Raw genomic sequence first — 13220 nt, 5'->3', positions numbered from 1 at the left:
GGGGGCTTTTATTTACGTGGTTGAATAATTTAGAAACTGCTGTAATAATTAAAATGGGCCATTTGTGTTGACTTTGGAGAAATCACTTGTTATATTATACTTGGTGTTAAGCTAGTTCAGCTTAATTGTTTCTATGGACTCTGATCTGATCATATGTGTGTTTATATGCTCAAAACATTAAATCGGAATATAACTTGAATATGCGCAGAGTGGGTCTGTAACAGAATAAGAAGAGTGTTTTCCAACTTTGAGATTAAATTAGACTATACCCATATTTTTTTGTTGTTTTGGTTGATGAATCCCGTTTTTTGCATTATGACTGGTTACAAAAATTTTGTTTCTTTTTGCACCTTCCTCAGCCAGAAAGCCAGTAGATGAAAATAAAAACTGTTGGGAGAGAGTTGTTCACACAAAAAAAGCTAATTTTCCTTTCCAGAAACTCAGTGCATTACCTAATGATAATTGCCAAACATGCAGTAAGAATAAATGTATTAAGACAAAAGAGAAACAATTAGATCGCGTGTTTACATGCCTAATATTTACCTATTGAACGGATTATCAAAGTTTTATACCATCAGTCTCAATCTGATCAAAACTTCATTATGAGACTGCTCCGTGCTCTGAGGTGTTTGTGTTCATCAATGCAAAGTGTGAGCAGGAGTCAACTAGACATGTAAAATAAGTTGTTTACAGCACTGGAAGTGTTTTGGGAAAGATGTGAGATGAATACAGATAGCTTAAGTCATCACAGATGCAATATTTAAACAGACACTACTGATGGTAGGTTGATCTCATCATGAGAAGCCAAGTGTTTCATTAAGTTCAGACGTGACAAATTGGCAGCCATGGTACCGATGATTGTGTATCTGTACTTGCCTAATAGACAGGTGAGTTCAACAACATGAAAATGTTTTACACTAATACCTAACTATTAAAGGGTCAGTGTGATGTTATTGATAGTTCCAAAACTATTTATACTAGTGTTTTATGTAACTTGGATAAGGTTCTGTAAGTGCTAAATAAATGTTCTAAATGCAACGTAAAAAAAAATTCTCCTTTTGATTTTCCTTGGTCAAAAATCTGAATTTGGTATTAGCATTGTGTTCAAATGCCATGCACTCCAATGTTTTAAGTATAGCACATACTAATCAGATCACACCTGTGCGTAGTGCAGCAGGTGGTCAGATTAAAGAGTGTTTGCTTTTTTTAGCTTCTGATTAGCTTTTACTAGGAGGATTAGCATGCATGGCAATGACAGACTTTTCAAAAACAAGTACATGCGAAATCCTCTTAATAAAACAGAATAAAGTCAGTAGTAATGTGAACTAGCTAGCTCACCACAGGTTATTACACTATGCCAGCTGCCACTATGCTAGCTGATTCGTGTGCTTCTGTGTCTGCAATACTATTACTACAGTGTAAGATGTTTTTGCTAAGAATCCTACATGTATAAAATGTAAAGACATCACAGGAGTACGCATTTAAAGATTTTGTGTAACTGGATCTGATTCATTTTGAGAAGCAGGTGCTAATTGGGGGAAAATGGCACTCTCCACCCACCAGCACATGCCACTACGCCTACACGCACCATTCATGATCACTCACTCTGTTCATAGAAAGACTACTGAAAAAAATATTTAGAAATCCATTTCTATAACCTTACACTGTGACATACTGTATGGAGGAGTTCATTGTCAGAGATTCTATTACCTTCACTTCAGGATCAATTCACACACATTCTTCACTGATGCCGAATTTTTTTTCCTGGAACAAGATAAAAACATAAAACATAAGTTGCTGCCACAAACTGTTTGAGGTATAAACGTTGATAAGATCCCTGCACGGCAGTCCTAATCTGGAAGTCTTGTTGCATAAACCCTGTAAATTGGGTGTTTCAAAAAGCCTTCTTCTGTGTCATTCTGTCAAGGTGAATATCTTGGATATATAAGAGATTTAGTACAAAGGCAGCTGCATGCTTTGAGTGTCTTACAGAGAGGAAATGATACCACAAAGTAGAGCTTTATATTTCCAAACACGCTTCCTGACTTAGTTATCAAATATGTTACATATGTGCAAAGAGCAGAAAATTTGATCCAGGGAGATTTCCTAGTCACTTTGGTCTTTTATCAAATTGCCTTATGCTCATTACAGCAATGTTCTGTGTTACTACTAGGTTGAGCAGTGGTGGCTCAACTGTTAAAGGTAGGGTGACATGAAATATGTAAACTTTAATATTTTCCCCCCAACGTTATGTATCTATAGCAACAGCTCCATGTTTAATATTTGAGCTCAGTAAATTGAGGGTTATATAAAAAATAATGAAAGTATTTGCATTTGTCACAGCCAGGGTGTTCTCAAGGCCAAGGAGCTCTTCAGTATGCATGACATCACACCGGGTAAAGATGGATGCAACTGCAGATGTGGAGTGAGAATATTTTGATGAAAATGCATACAATGTGCAGATGAATATCAGACCTGGACTATGATGCGATGGAAGAAGTTGTCCTCCTTTGATGGATCGTGTTTTCTTTTACATCATGTGGATGACTGGGTGCATGTGCCTCACTTACTGGCTCCAGAATGCACTATGTGAAGAAGGCATGCCAGTAAAGACAGTGAGATGCTCTGGGCAGATCTGCTGAAAAACCCTTGGTCATAGCATTTATGTAGATGTTAATTTGACATTGCTTTCCACATGCAAAAATTGTTGCAGACAATGCATTCCCTGATGGCAGTGGATTCTTTCAGCAGGATAATGCAGCAGGAAACTGCTGCACTGCGAAATCATTTGGGAATGGTATAAAGAACATGACAAAGAGTTCAAGGTGTGGACTAGGCCTCCAAATTCCCCAGATCTCAATATCAATAGTAATGGCGTAAGTTACTGTAGATCAGACCACTGTTTCAGATTTTAACAGAAGTGAACTACGGTATGATGTCACTTTGCAGAGTTGCTTTGCCCCCAGGGTGCCTTATAGCGGACAACATTTTTATGGGAACATTTTTATGGCAACTTTCCTGGCAACCATTGTTGATTTTTTTTTTCCATCTTAGGAGCAATTTAGAATTGATAATCCACTGACTAGCATGGTTTGGAAGGTGGAAGAAAATAATAAGACCCAGAGAAAATACGCATAGACACAGCGAGAACATGCAGACAAACTTCATACAACAATAATCCAAGCTAAGAATCAAGCCCTGTGGCCATGAGAGAGCCATCTACTGGGTCAACACACCACCCCACTAACCAATGATAAATAGTAATAATAGTAATAGTATAGTATTTAATGGTCATCTGGCTTGATTTAGTTAATGCCAGATGTTTTAACACTCTAAAGTTGCTGTAAAAGTGTCACACCAAGTTGTATAAGGTATACTAAAACATGGAGCTCTTTCAGCTGAATCTGACAGCTCTGAACTCTAAGCTGGTCTTTGATTTTATCTATCTTCATCCATCTTTCCACACCCTCTCCAAATAGCTTTCAAACGATTCACTTTAAACAGAAGATGCTGTACTTCAGACCCTTCTTGCCCAGTATTGTCTGATGTATAATAACATGAGAGTGGATTTTAGAGTGAACACCTGTGCTAGGTGTGGGTAGCCCTGATCCTGATCACATGGCTAATCTCAAGCTTTTGATATCAGGCGTGTGTGGTGGTTTTGCCCTCATAGCCTTGGGTTTGAACTCAGTGTGCTGTGACCCAGTGACCCATTACTATTACTGTTCTTCCACATGCTTGAGCACTCTGTGCTGTTTCAGTTCACTGGTGTTTCTTTCAGAATCGATGAGCAGATGTACAAAGTCTGAGGCAAAGTATTTGAGAACACTGTATCTAAAATTTTGCATTAATCCTGACATGACTGACAAATGAAATATGATTTAATAGTTCTACATTGATGATCCAGCTGACAGTGAGGACATCAAGAGTGGACAGACAAGTTTCTGCTTTGGCAAAATAGGTTAGAATTACAGCGTAGTCTTTCCTGGGAAGTAAAACATTTATTTTATACCTTAGGTATTTAACAGATGCTCTTAACTATAGCGACTTAAAAAAGTGCTTCAAAGTTTCCATCTATGGATTGATCTGTACACTGGGTTACTACTGTAGGTCACCAACTAATTTCATTATTTGTGATGTAATACTGGTGCTAATTTGAAGGTTGGTTTTGTATTCTGATAATAACCATGACGGTTTTATTTCCAATACTGTCATTGTAGGAAACACAAAATTGAATAAGTCTGTACAATCTGCTGTACTGAGGAGAGAGCAGCTGCCAAAACCCACATTTAAAACCAGTAATGGTCGCACTTTTAGCAAGAAAACACGTCTGAAAACATTTTAAACATTTTGTCTGCTTAATAATTGCTTCAAAGTTGCTTACCATCCATGGTAATACATGATGAAATGATAATATTAAAATTATTCATTTAACATGTATTTGTAATACCATATAGGCTAATGTAGAACCCAGACTCATTTCTATTTAAGGGGACATATATAAGGGATATCAAAATCAAATAAACACATTGAACGGATTTTAAAAAGACGTCACATTGTCTTTTCCTTGACAGTTATAGTGACATATCTCAGCAGTATTTTCTTCCTTTGTTTTATATCAGTTCTTTTAAGGAAATGCAATCAGAACAGGTTAAAAAAATATAAAAATAATGTTATTAAACGATTAGAATTGTTAAGTAGGATGAAACATACTTTTAGTAACTGTAAAGTTTTATAATTTGATAATAAGATGCACATGCTACTTTGCCCTTGAAACAGCCCCCTTTTGCTTCATGACTCCTTATGTGGTAACACTTCCTATAACTAATATCCAGACTGTACAGAATATACAGCAAAACAGCTTTAGTTTGCTGAAACCCATTTTTTAAATGGAAAATGCAAAAGCTATTTTCATTGGGTGAGAATTAGTGATGGGTCGTTCATGAACAATTCCTTCTTTTTGAACTAATTTTTAACGTTACTCAGAAGATCGAGTAGTCTTAGAGAGTGATTCGTTTATTTTCTACTGAGCGCGCAAAACCTCCGTAGGTTATGTACAGGAAACAGAATCGAGCAATTCTTTCTTAATGACTCTTCTACTCCAAATCAATCGTTCTTTGTCACGTGACCCCCATAGACGCTATGCTTGAACGACTCAGACTAGAAGATATGAGAGGTGAGCTACTCATTCTGTTTATTATAATATTTCCTTAGCTGCATTGTAATAGTTTCATTACTGGAACTATAGCCAGAATTTGTGTATGTAAACGTATTGGGGGTCTTTTTTTATTGAAAGTGCAACATTTTATTTTATTTCTGATCAAAAGAACGAAATGAACTAAATGACTCAAAAAAGATGAATTCATTTTGATAAACGAGATTCAAAGAACTGAGTCACTAAAATGATTCGAACCTCCCATCACTAGTGGGAATTGAACCTAGGAACCTAGTGGTAGGAGAAAAACCTACCACTGAAGCAGAAATGCCCCATGGCAGACACAACAAGTAATAATTCCTTCTTTTTTTTAAACATACAAACAAAACAAAAATAAAAACAGCGAGTGTCACATGTGCTACACAGTAACGCCACCATATTGGAAGTGATGTCACAAATTTACTGATTGTCACATGACAGTCAGAAGGCAGTTGTGGCAACTGTTCCAGCTTCATTTAAAAAAACATAATTTCCCTTTGCTGTAAGGAACATGTGACAAATAATTGAACTGTTTTATATTTTACTTGTTTTATGAAAGGATAACATTTCCATGACATTTAAAAGGTTTGTGTTTATTTACGGGTTAAAATAAACTATTTAACAAGATTAGGGTAATTTAAACACTATCAGTTTTAAAGCACTAGCATGCTATATCATGTTTAGCACACACACACACACACACACACAGGAGACAAGGAGAGAACCATCTGTTAAAGAGATGCTGCCATCTAGTGGACGCTTTCCAACTGTCATTGTAAATCGGCTCGGTATTGATGGTGTTGTGGACTTTAATAGTAGTGCGCCTGTATAGGGAACAAGGGGCGATTTGGAAAACAAGCAGTGGTTCCTGCATTCCGACTGTACACGCAGCTTGTAAACACGGATAAAGCCGCAGCAGTCAGAACAAACACTTTTCGAGTTATTGTTTCAAGAAATGTATACCTTTTTATTATTAAAAAAAAAAAAAAAAAAAAAGATTACAAAACATAATTTAAAAGAAGTGACAGAAAAAAGAAAGTAGCAGCACGGTTTAAACATACAGTAGTAAACTTCCGTTTGTAGCTTTTCTAAGAAAACGTGGGCGGGTCTTTCCAGTAAAGGCAGGTGTGAACGACTTGTGTACAGACAGATTTGCATAAAATCCAGGAAGTTGAGTTTATTTGTCTCGCCTACTTTGACAGCACACCTTTTTATTCCAGTACTCGAACCCAGGACAGAAGCTGAACCCAGGCTGAGATCATAATCCAAGGAGTATATTTGTTGTACCATGAGAGAATCATGGCTTTAAAGTGTTTAACAGTTGTTTTATTTTTATTTTTCATCTCTTTATCTGAGGTGTCATGTCTCTCCATTATAAACAGCTCCACGCTGACCTGTAACACAACTGTGAGTACATCCTACATTTTAATCCAAATGCTTTAAGATAGATAGATAGATAGAATAAGCTTGAAGATTTTATTATTATTATTTATTTTTAAAGTTTTAGTTTATGATGGCACTAACACAACTAAGAGCAATTCTTTTCCCATGAAATACAAGTACATTCTGTACTCCAGTGACCTCATTTAATTTCCTGTGGGTTTTAGACCATGTTTTGACATCTCTCTGACGTCCTACAGGGGTTGATTTAATGTAAAAACCTTAAGTGGCACAAAGTTGAAGGGCATGACGGAATAGAAAAGTTGACTGAATAGTTTTGTACATCCTGTTCGTTGTGTATAACAAATGTCTTACAGTACAAAAGTACACATTTAGCACATGTGGTATTGTTTGCTTTCCTTAAAATTATTTTTTTTTTGTGTGTGTGTGTGTTCTTTCTTTTAAAGTTTCCATGCGAAGTTCAGATAAGTGAGTGTTTTTGCACACGCATTCACACACAAGCACAGACACACAATTGTCTTATCATTAATATTATATTTAGTTATGCCAAAACATACAAAACTGGCAATATAAAAATGATTAAAAGTATAAATAATCCTTTGAATAACAATGATAATAATTTGTCTATTTCCTAGACAACTGCGTATATAAAGAATGGATGAAATCGCACAACTTCACACCGACTAGTCCGGTTGATCTGAAGGTCCATGAAGACGTCACGACAGATGAGAAAGGAGACTTGGTGCCTGTAATTGTGGCAGAATGGAAATTAAGAGATGATGGTTAGTATCTGAAGTCCCAAAGCTACACTGATGTCAGAGACATGACTATTTGATAACGTGTTCGTTTTTTTTTTTTTCTCTCTGCAGTGATCGTGATATTCTAAAGAAACAAAAAAACTTTATCTACTCTGCTTACTTTTGTCAATTTAAATAGATTTCGAAGTAAAACCACAGTATGTAACTCCATGTAACCCTTGTGTCTATTTCAGGAAGCATTAATTTTTTGAGTGGAACTGAGTTTCAAGTGACAAAGCAGGGCAGCGGCGAATACTTCTGTGTCCATTACATTTTGCGCAAGAAGATTTCTTCGATGAGAGATCCAAATGAAAAACTGGTGAGCTATAAAACAACACCAAAGCATTATTATTATGATTAGTATTAGTAGTAGTAGTAGTAGTAGTAGTGTCAAGGTTTTTGTCATTTAACCTCTGATGTGGTATTTTGAATCGCAGTGGTCTTTTTCTCTGGACAAAGTGGTTGTTGATCCAGGTGAGACATATTTGGTGTTGGTCTCCAACCTGCCCAAGCCCAACATAGCCTACACTACTTACAACATCAACAAGACTATTAAAGTCTCAGGTAAGTTAATGCAAGTAACTGATTAAAAGTTTAACGTCAAATGAAAATTGGAAATAAACAATTGTTTAACAGTGGTGTTTATAAAAATAAATTAGGGTTTAAAAAGGAAGTTAAGGTTACATTTAGAGGTAGAAGGTAACTAGTAAAGAGAGAGAGACACTTAGTGTGACCAAGTCTACTGCGAGCTTATTCAAGCTCCGTACTTTTAATACTTAAGTAAATTTGAAGGTAAGTACTTTTACTAGTGTAGTTTTACTCAAGTAGAATTGTAAATGTAGGACTTTTTATACTTGAGTAATATTTTACCCAGGGTATCTTTACTTTTACTTTAGTAAAGGATTTGTGTACTTTGCCCATCTTTGGTTACATTACAATTCCAAAGTATATTGTGATCATCAGTGAACAGCAAAGGATAAACCTATGATTCATTCTGTCACTAAAAAAGCTTTGATCGTTTCAAAGTGATACTTTCATCTGTGTATGTAAGCACATTTTCACTTTTTAGTGGGACTTTTTTGTGTGTGGCTTATATTTAAGAGGAAATAACATCTGACAAAAACACTATGACTTTACCTTCCTGGTATCATTGAATAATCACATTTGAGAAAATCAGGTTTGTCCAAAGTATCCGAAACCTGACTAATAAAATGTACCTTACTTAGTATATCTGCATATTATCTACTGCTGGAGAACATACCTCTATTGCTAAAGTCTCACATTAAGTTCAGAATGCTGTTATAAATTTGTATCTCTTACAACAGACTGTAAAACACCTGCCTTCCAGTCGACTCGAATCTGTATTGAAAGAGGTGAGTTAACACCTGACTTTATTTGCTTAAAGAAAACAAAACTATCATCCATGTGTACCTTCATTATGTTTTATCACACTGCTTTGTTACACCTAATTTCCACGCATCGCTGCCTCCAAATGTAATAATTACTGATTTCCGTGTGCCGCAGGAGAAAACTGGAATCCCAACATTTCCATGGTAAAGTCGGGGCCTCGAAACAGAACACTTTTTATTAACTTTGTCTCTGATAAGTTTTCTGAACGGTATAACGTCTATGTGAAGTGCAAACAACACAAAGAAACCAAGAATGTCAGTTGGGTAAGTAATCCTTTTCGACATTTTACACATGGATATCATGTCATCACTAGACATTTTGGAAGTTTTGAACTATTTTCAGTGTATTTTTTCTTTTGCACAGGAAAACAGACCATCCCTAAATGTGACATTTGACCTCGAAGCGTGGCCACACACATGCTGCAGTTTTAATGTTGAGGTATTTTCCCAATAGTTTTGCAATACGATATATAAACTGCATATCTCCATTTATAATATACATTTTTATATTTTAGGAAGAGAGTTATTGTACAAATTATTTGTAATTATTTTTATAGATCCAGCCCTTCTTTACGTGTGGAAATGACTGCATACGGAAGAAAAAGAGTTTTGATATATGTTCAGGTGTGAAACTAATACAGACATCCAGTTGTTCCAGTCCATCTTTTGTTATTGGTGGAATACGCAAAGTGAATATTCCTGGCTAACATAATTATGTTAATTCTTCTAAACAGACACATTCAGATCATCAAAGAGTGCAGATAATTTGTGGAAGGTTTTCACTGGATTGTTTGTCCTGCTCTGTGCCGGCTGTGCCATTTGTACCATTTGCTTGTGCTACAGGAAGAATCGTAAGGGTAAGTGATATAAAATCAATTTATTTTCAAAAGATGGTCGGTGACATCACGTGGGTCGGAGGTTACACATGATAGTCTGCGGCCCTCCCGACTCAGTGGTAATAGAAGCTTAATGTGGGAGCCCCCTAGTGACTGGGAGGAATTGGACATGACTAAAATTAGGGAGAAAAGTCGTGGAAAAATCCCCCAAAAAATAGTAAAATAAAATTATTTAAAAAAATATATTTTCAAATTAATGCTTTAAATAATTTCTGGTAGCGTTTAGAATAGAACATATGCTATCTATTTTAAAACAAAATTACTGACAGGCATCCAATAAGCATTATACTTTGGATCACAGGTCCAGCACCAACCCTGCCTGAGCAGTTCACTTCAGATGATCTTCCAGATGCCGAGCGTTCCGTGCTAATCATCTACTCAAGAGATCACCCAAAATACACGGATATAGTGCTGAAGCTCTGTGCATTCCTGAGGGCTAAATGTGGTACGGAGGTTTACCTGGACCTTCTGGAAACGGCCTCTGTCGGAGCTATGGGTCGCTTGCCATGGATAGAATTACAGAAGCGTCGTATAGAGAAATCCTCTAACAAAGTGCTGGTCCTCTGCTCACGAGGAGTGCAAGCTAAATGGGGAGCCATGTGTGGCGAACCTCGGGTTCTCCTACGTGAGGATGTTTGCTCACCAATGGGGGACATGCTGACACCCGCCCTGCATCTCATTACATCAGACATGCAGCGTCCTGCCTCTTACGGCAAGTACTTGGTTGCATATTTTGAGGATATAAGTGACGAATGGGACGTTCCCTCTATGTTCGATTTGCCGGTCAAGTACAAGCTAATGAAACACTTTGAAGAGCTCTTCTTTCGGATATTAGATCTGGAGAAATATCAGAAGGGGAAAGTGCACACAATTAAAGGCATTGGCATTGATGAGTATATCAACTGCCCGTCAGGCAAAGCTTTGAGGAATGCCATTGAAACCTTCCAGGCGTACCAGATAGAGAATCCAGACTGGTTTGAAAAGGAGTGCTTGGACAGTGAAGATGAGCCGGCCGAGGGCAGCCCTTTTCTTACCGACTGTCAAACACCAGTTTTTAAGTGTGATCCTGTGATCAACATTGGACCCTCTGTATGCGAGTGTGCAGTGCAGATACACCATGTGGACCAGACCCATAGTGTATGGTCCACTGAAGTAAAACCACATGTTGAGGAATTTAAGGAGCCTACTATTCTAGAGATCCAACCAGCACACCAGGTATATTCCCTGCATCCAGTTGTGGAAGCCCCAGTCAATGTCCACAAAGCCGGGGTGTGCCAAACAATTTCAGAGATCCAGCCGTGCATTTTAGTTGAACCTGCAATATGGGAGCCCTTACCACCATCGAGTAAGAACGAGGTGTTTGTGAACGGAGGGCCACCTACTGATGAGTCCACTGCCATCGATAAAGAAGAGGCCCTAAAGAAACTATTGGACCTGCAGGTCTCCCTGGTATCCCTTGATATTGCTGCTCCTCCACCCTCAGTGGATGATCAGTTCCAGACATCTTGGGATATGCCCTCATCCCAACCAATGGAGATGGATGAGAGTCAGGTGGAAGAGGCTTCAGGAAAAAGACAATCTAGATGGTCAGATCAAGGATATAGTTCAAGAGACTCTATGGTAAGGGAGGAGCCTCCTCAATCCTCTCTTGCTGCCCTGGCTAAATTGCAGGAAGCTCTATACCTAAACAGTCCCATCTCATCGGGTTTCTGTACAGAAACAATGGACAGTTGATTAGTAATATAAGTGCACAGTGTGCTAGTGCAAAAAGACAGTCAGTACATTCTACATACAAATCTTGTTTTGTTTTCTTTTTCTTTTTTTTTATGGGGGAGAAAGATAGAAACACACATTATGTCTTCATGTTGTCAACAGGAAACCAGTGAAAACCCACATATTGTGTACACAGATTTTATTGTTTTCTTACGTACAAGTGACATTTATATGAAATCTGTAAACTGTTGTTTGCAGTGCTTTTATGAGTTTGATCATGAAAAAGAAATCATTTAAATGAAACATTTTAACAGAGATATGGACATCTGTTCACTAATTTTAAATTTAAACAGGTTTTACATTTAATATTGCACATAACCTTTTTGGTTAAAATGAGTTTTCATCACAGGAAATCTACAAGCTGTATTTTACACTATACTGATTTGTTTACTATTCCATGCATTGCACTATAAACATTTTTATAACAAATATATACATATATGAAGATGAATTGTATCTCAGTCTTCTCACAGGTAGATTTATATAATCAGATTAATGGATCTCCATCAGATGGGGCTTAAATGTAATACTACAATAGTACTTTTATCAAAACTGCAAATTAAAAAAACTGCATTCTTTGGTTGGCTTGGTTGTGTGCTTTTTTCTTTTTTTTCAACTGGAATTTCCTGTAAACAAACAAAATGTTTTACCTGTTTCTAAGGATTAAGATTTGCTAATATGACTGCCATTTTATTTTCCAACAAGGTGATGTCAAGATTTTATAGTGCAAAAAAAAGACCCATAAAGGCTCTTGTGAGAGGGACTTTTGTATAACATTCAAAGGTGTATGCGAAAATTTTACATGCGTGTTATTTTTCTGACATACGCATATTCAAACACAGAAATACATTTTTGTTATAAACATATTCACACTGCACGGTGAGGCACAAAAAAATTCCCATTTTTGATAATGCACTTTCGGCCTGCATATTTAACTTTCTGCTCCTACTAGGTAAGGATTCGTTGCTGTTTGTCTAAACCAAAAAATACACTTCCTCATCTTTGAAATGCTTGTTATCTAAATCGAATCGAACATCTCGACTAACCAAACAGGTTTTTTTAAAGAAGTGTAATTCAGTTCTATGAAAACATGGGGTTTTCCATTTCTTTCATCGGGCCTACTCATATTTCCTGCCTTTGACCTATAATGATACAGAACATTCTGAAGTATGTTGTCAGCATGTTAAGGTCATGCGGAGAGGTAGCCTAGCTCTGAGTGGAGACTAATGAGACACCGCTAATGTGCTGAGGCTGCTCTAATGTGGGTATGAGGTCTAAAGACAGGCTACAAATTTCCTAATTTTGTGGTTTTCACAAAGTGCTAACAAGTATATGGTTATGACCAAATGTATTAGCAAATATCCATACTGTCCAAACTGTACACGATCACACAGCATTTCCTTCTACTGGCCAAAACATACGAATTAAAATGAAAATAAAAAACATAATTTTCACTTGAACTATACACCAAGTCCTTAACATTTTACACCTTTTTTTCACAAGTGCATTTAAAATACATCCACAGACAATATGTCTGACTGTTCAACAACGGGGAGACAACGTCTACGACATCAATTCGATGATATCTATTAAATGTTAACTTACTTTAAATATATACTAAACTACTTACTGCACAGCACCTATTACCGACACGTTTGCACCTGTAAGCCACTGATAACGGAATTAAATTCATTGCTTAGATCCATTTGTAAATGATGTGATCCTATTATAGACTGTCCTGGATTTTCAA

The 13220-nt window shown here is 36.8% G+C and overlaps 1 protein-coding gene across 1 annotated transcript; it reads left to right on the top strand.

Moving 5' to 3' along the window:
- Window positions 1-6077: 6077 nt before the first annotated feature.
- Window positions 6078-12050, top strand: il17ra1a (interleukin 17 receptor A1a). The gene is made up of 12 exons (XM_053508902.1): window positions 6078-6319; window positions 6415-6601; window positions 7042-7063; window positions 7231-7377; window positions 7587-7711; window positions 7830-7956; window positions 8718-8765; window positions 8917-9065; window positions 9166-9240; window positions 9359-9425; window positions 9536-9658; window positions 9999-12050. The coding sequence occupies exons 2-12, from the start codon at window positions 6494-6496 to the stop codon at window positions 11429-11431; spliced, it is 2424 nt and encodes an 807-aa protein (XP_053364877.1). The 5' UTR covers window positions 6078-6319; window positions 6415-6493; the 3' UTR covers window positions 11432-12050.
- Window positions 12051-13220: the final 1170 nt, after the last annotated feature.

The sequence above is a fragment of the Clarias gariepinus genome, chromosome 12, assembly GCF_024256425.1.
Source record: "Clarias gariepinus isolate MV-2021 ecotype Netherlands chromosome 12, CGAR_prim_01v2, whole genome shotgun sequence".
NCBI classification, from domain to species: domain Eukaryota; kingdom Metazoa; phylum Chordata; class Actinopteri; order Siluriformes; family Clariidae; genus Clarias; species Clarias gariepinus.
This window is presented reverse-complemented; position numbering and strand designations above follow the sequence as displayed.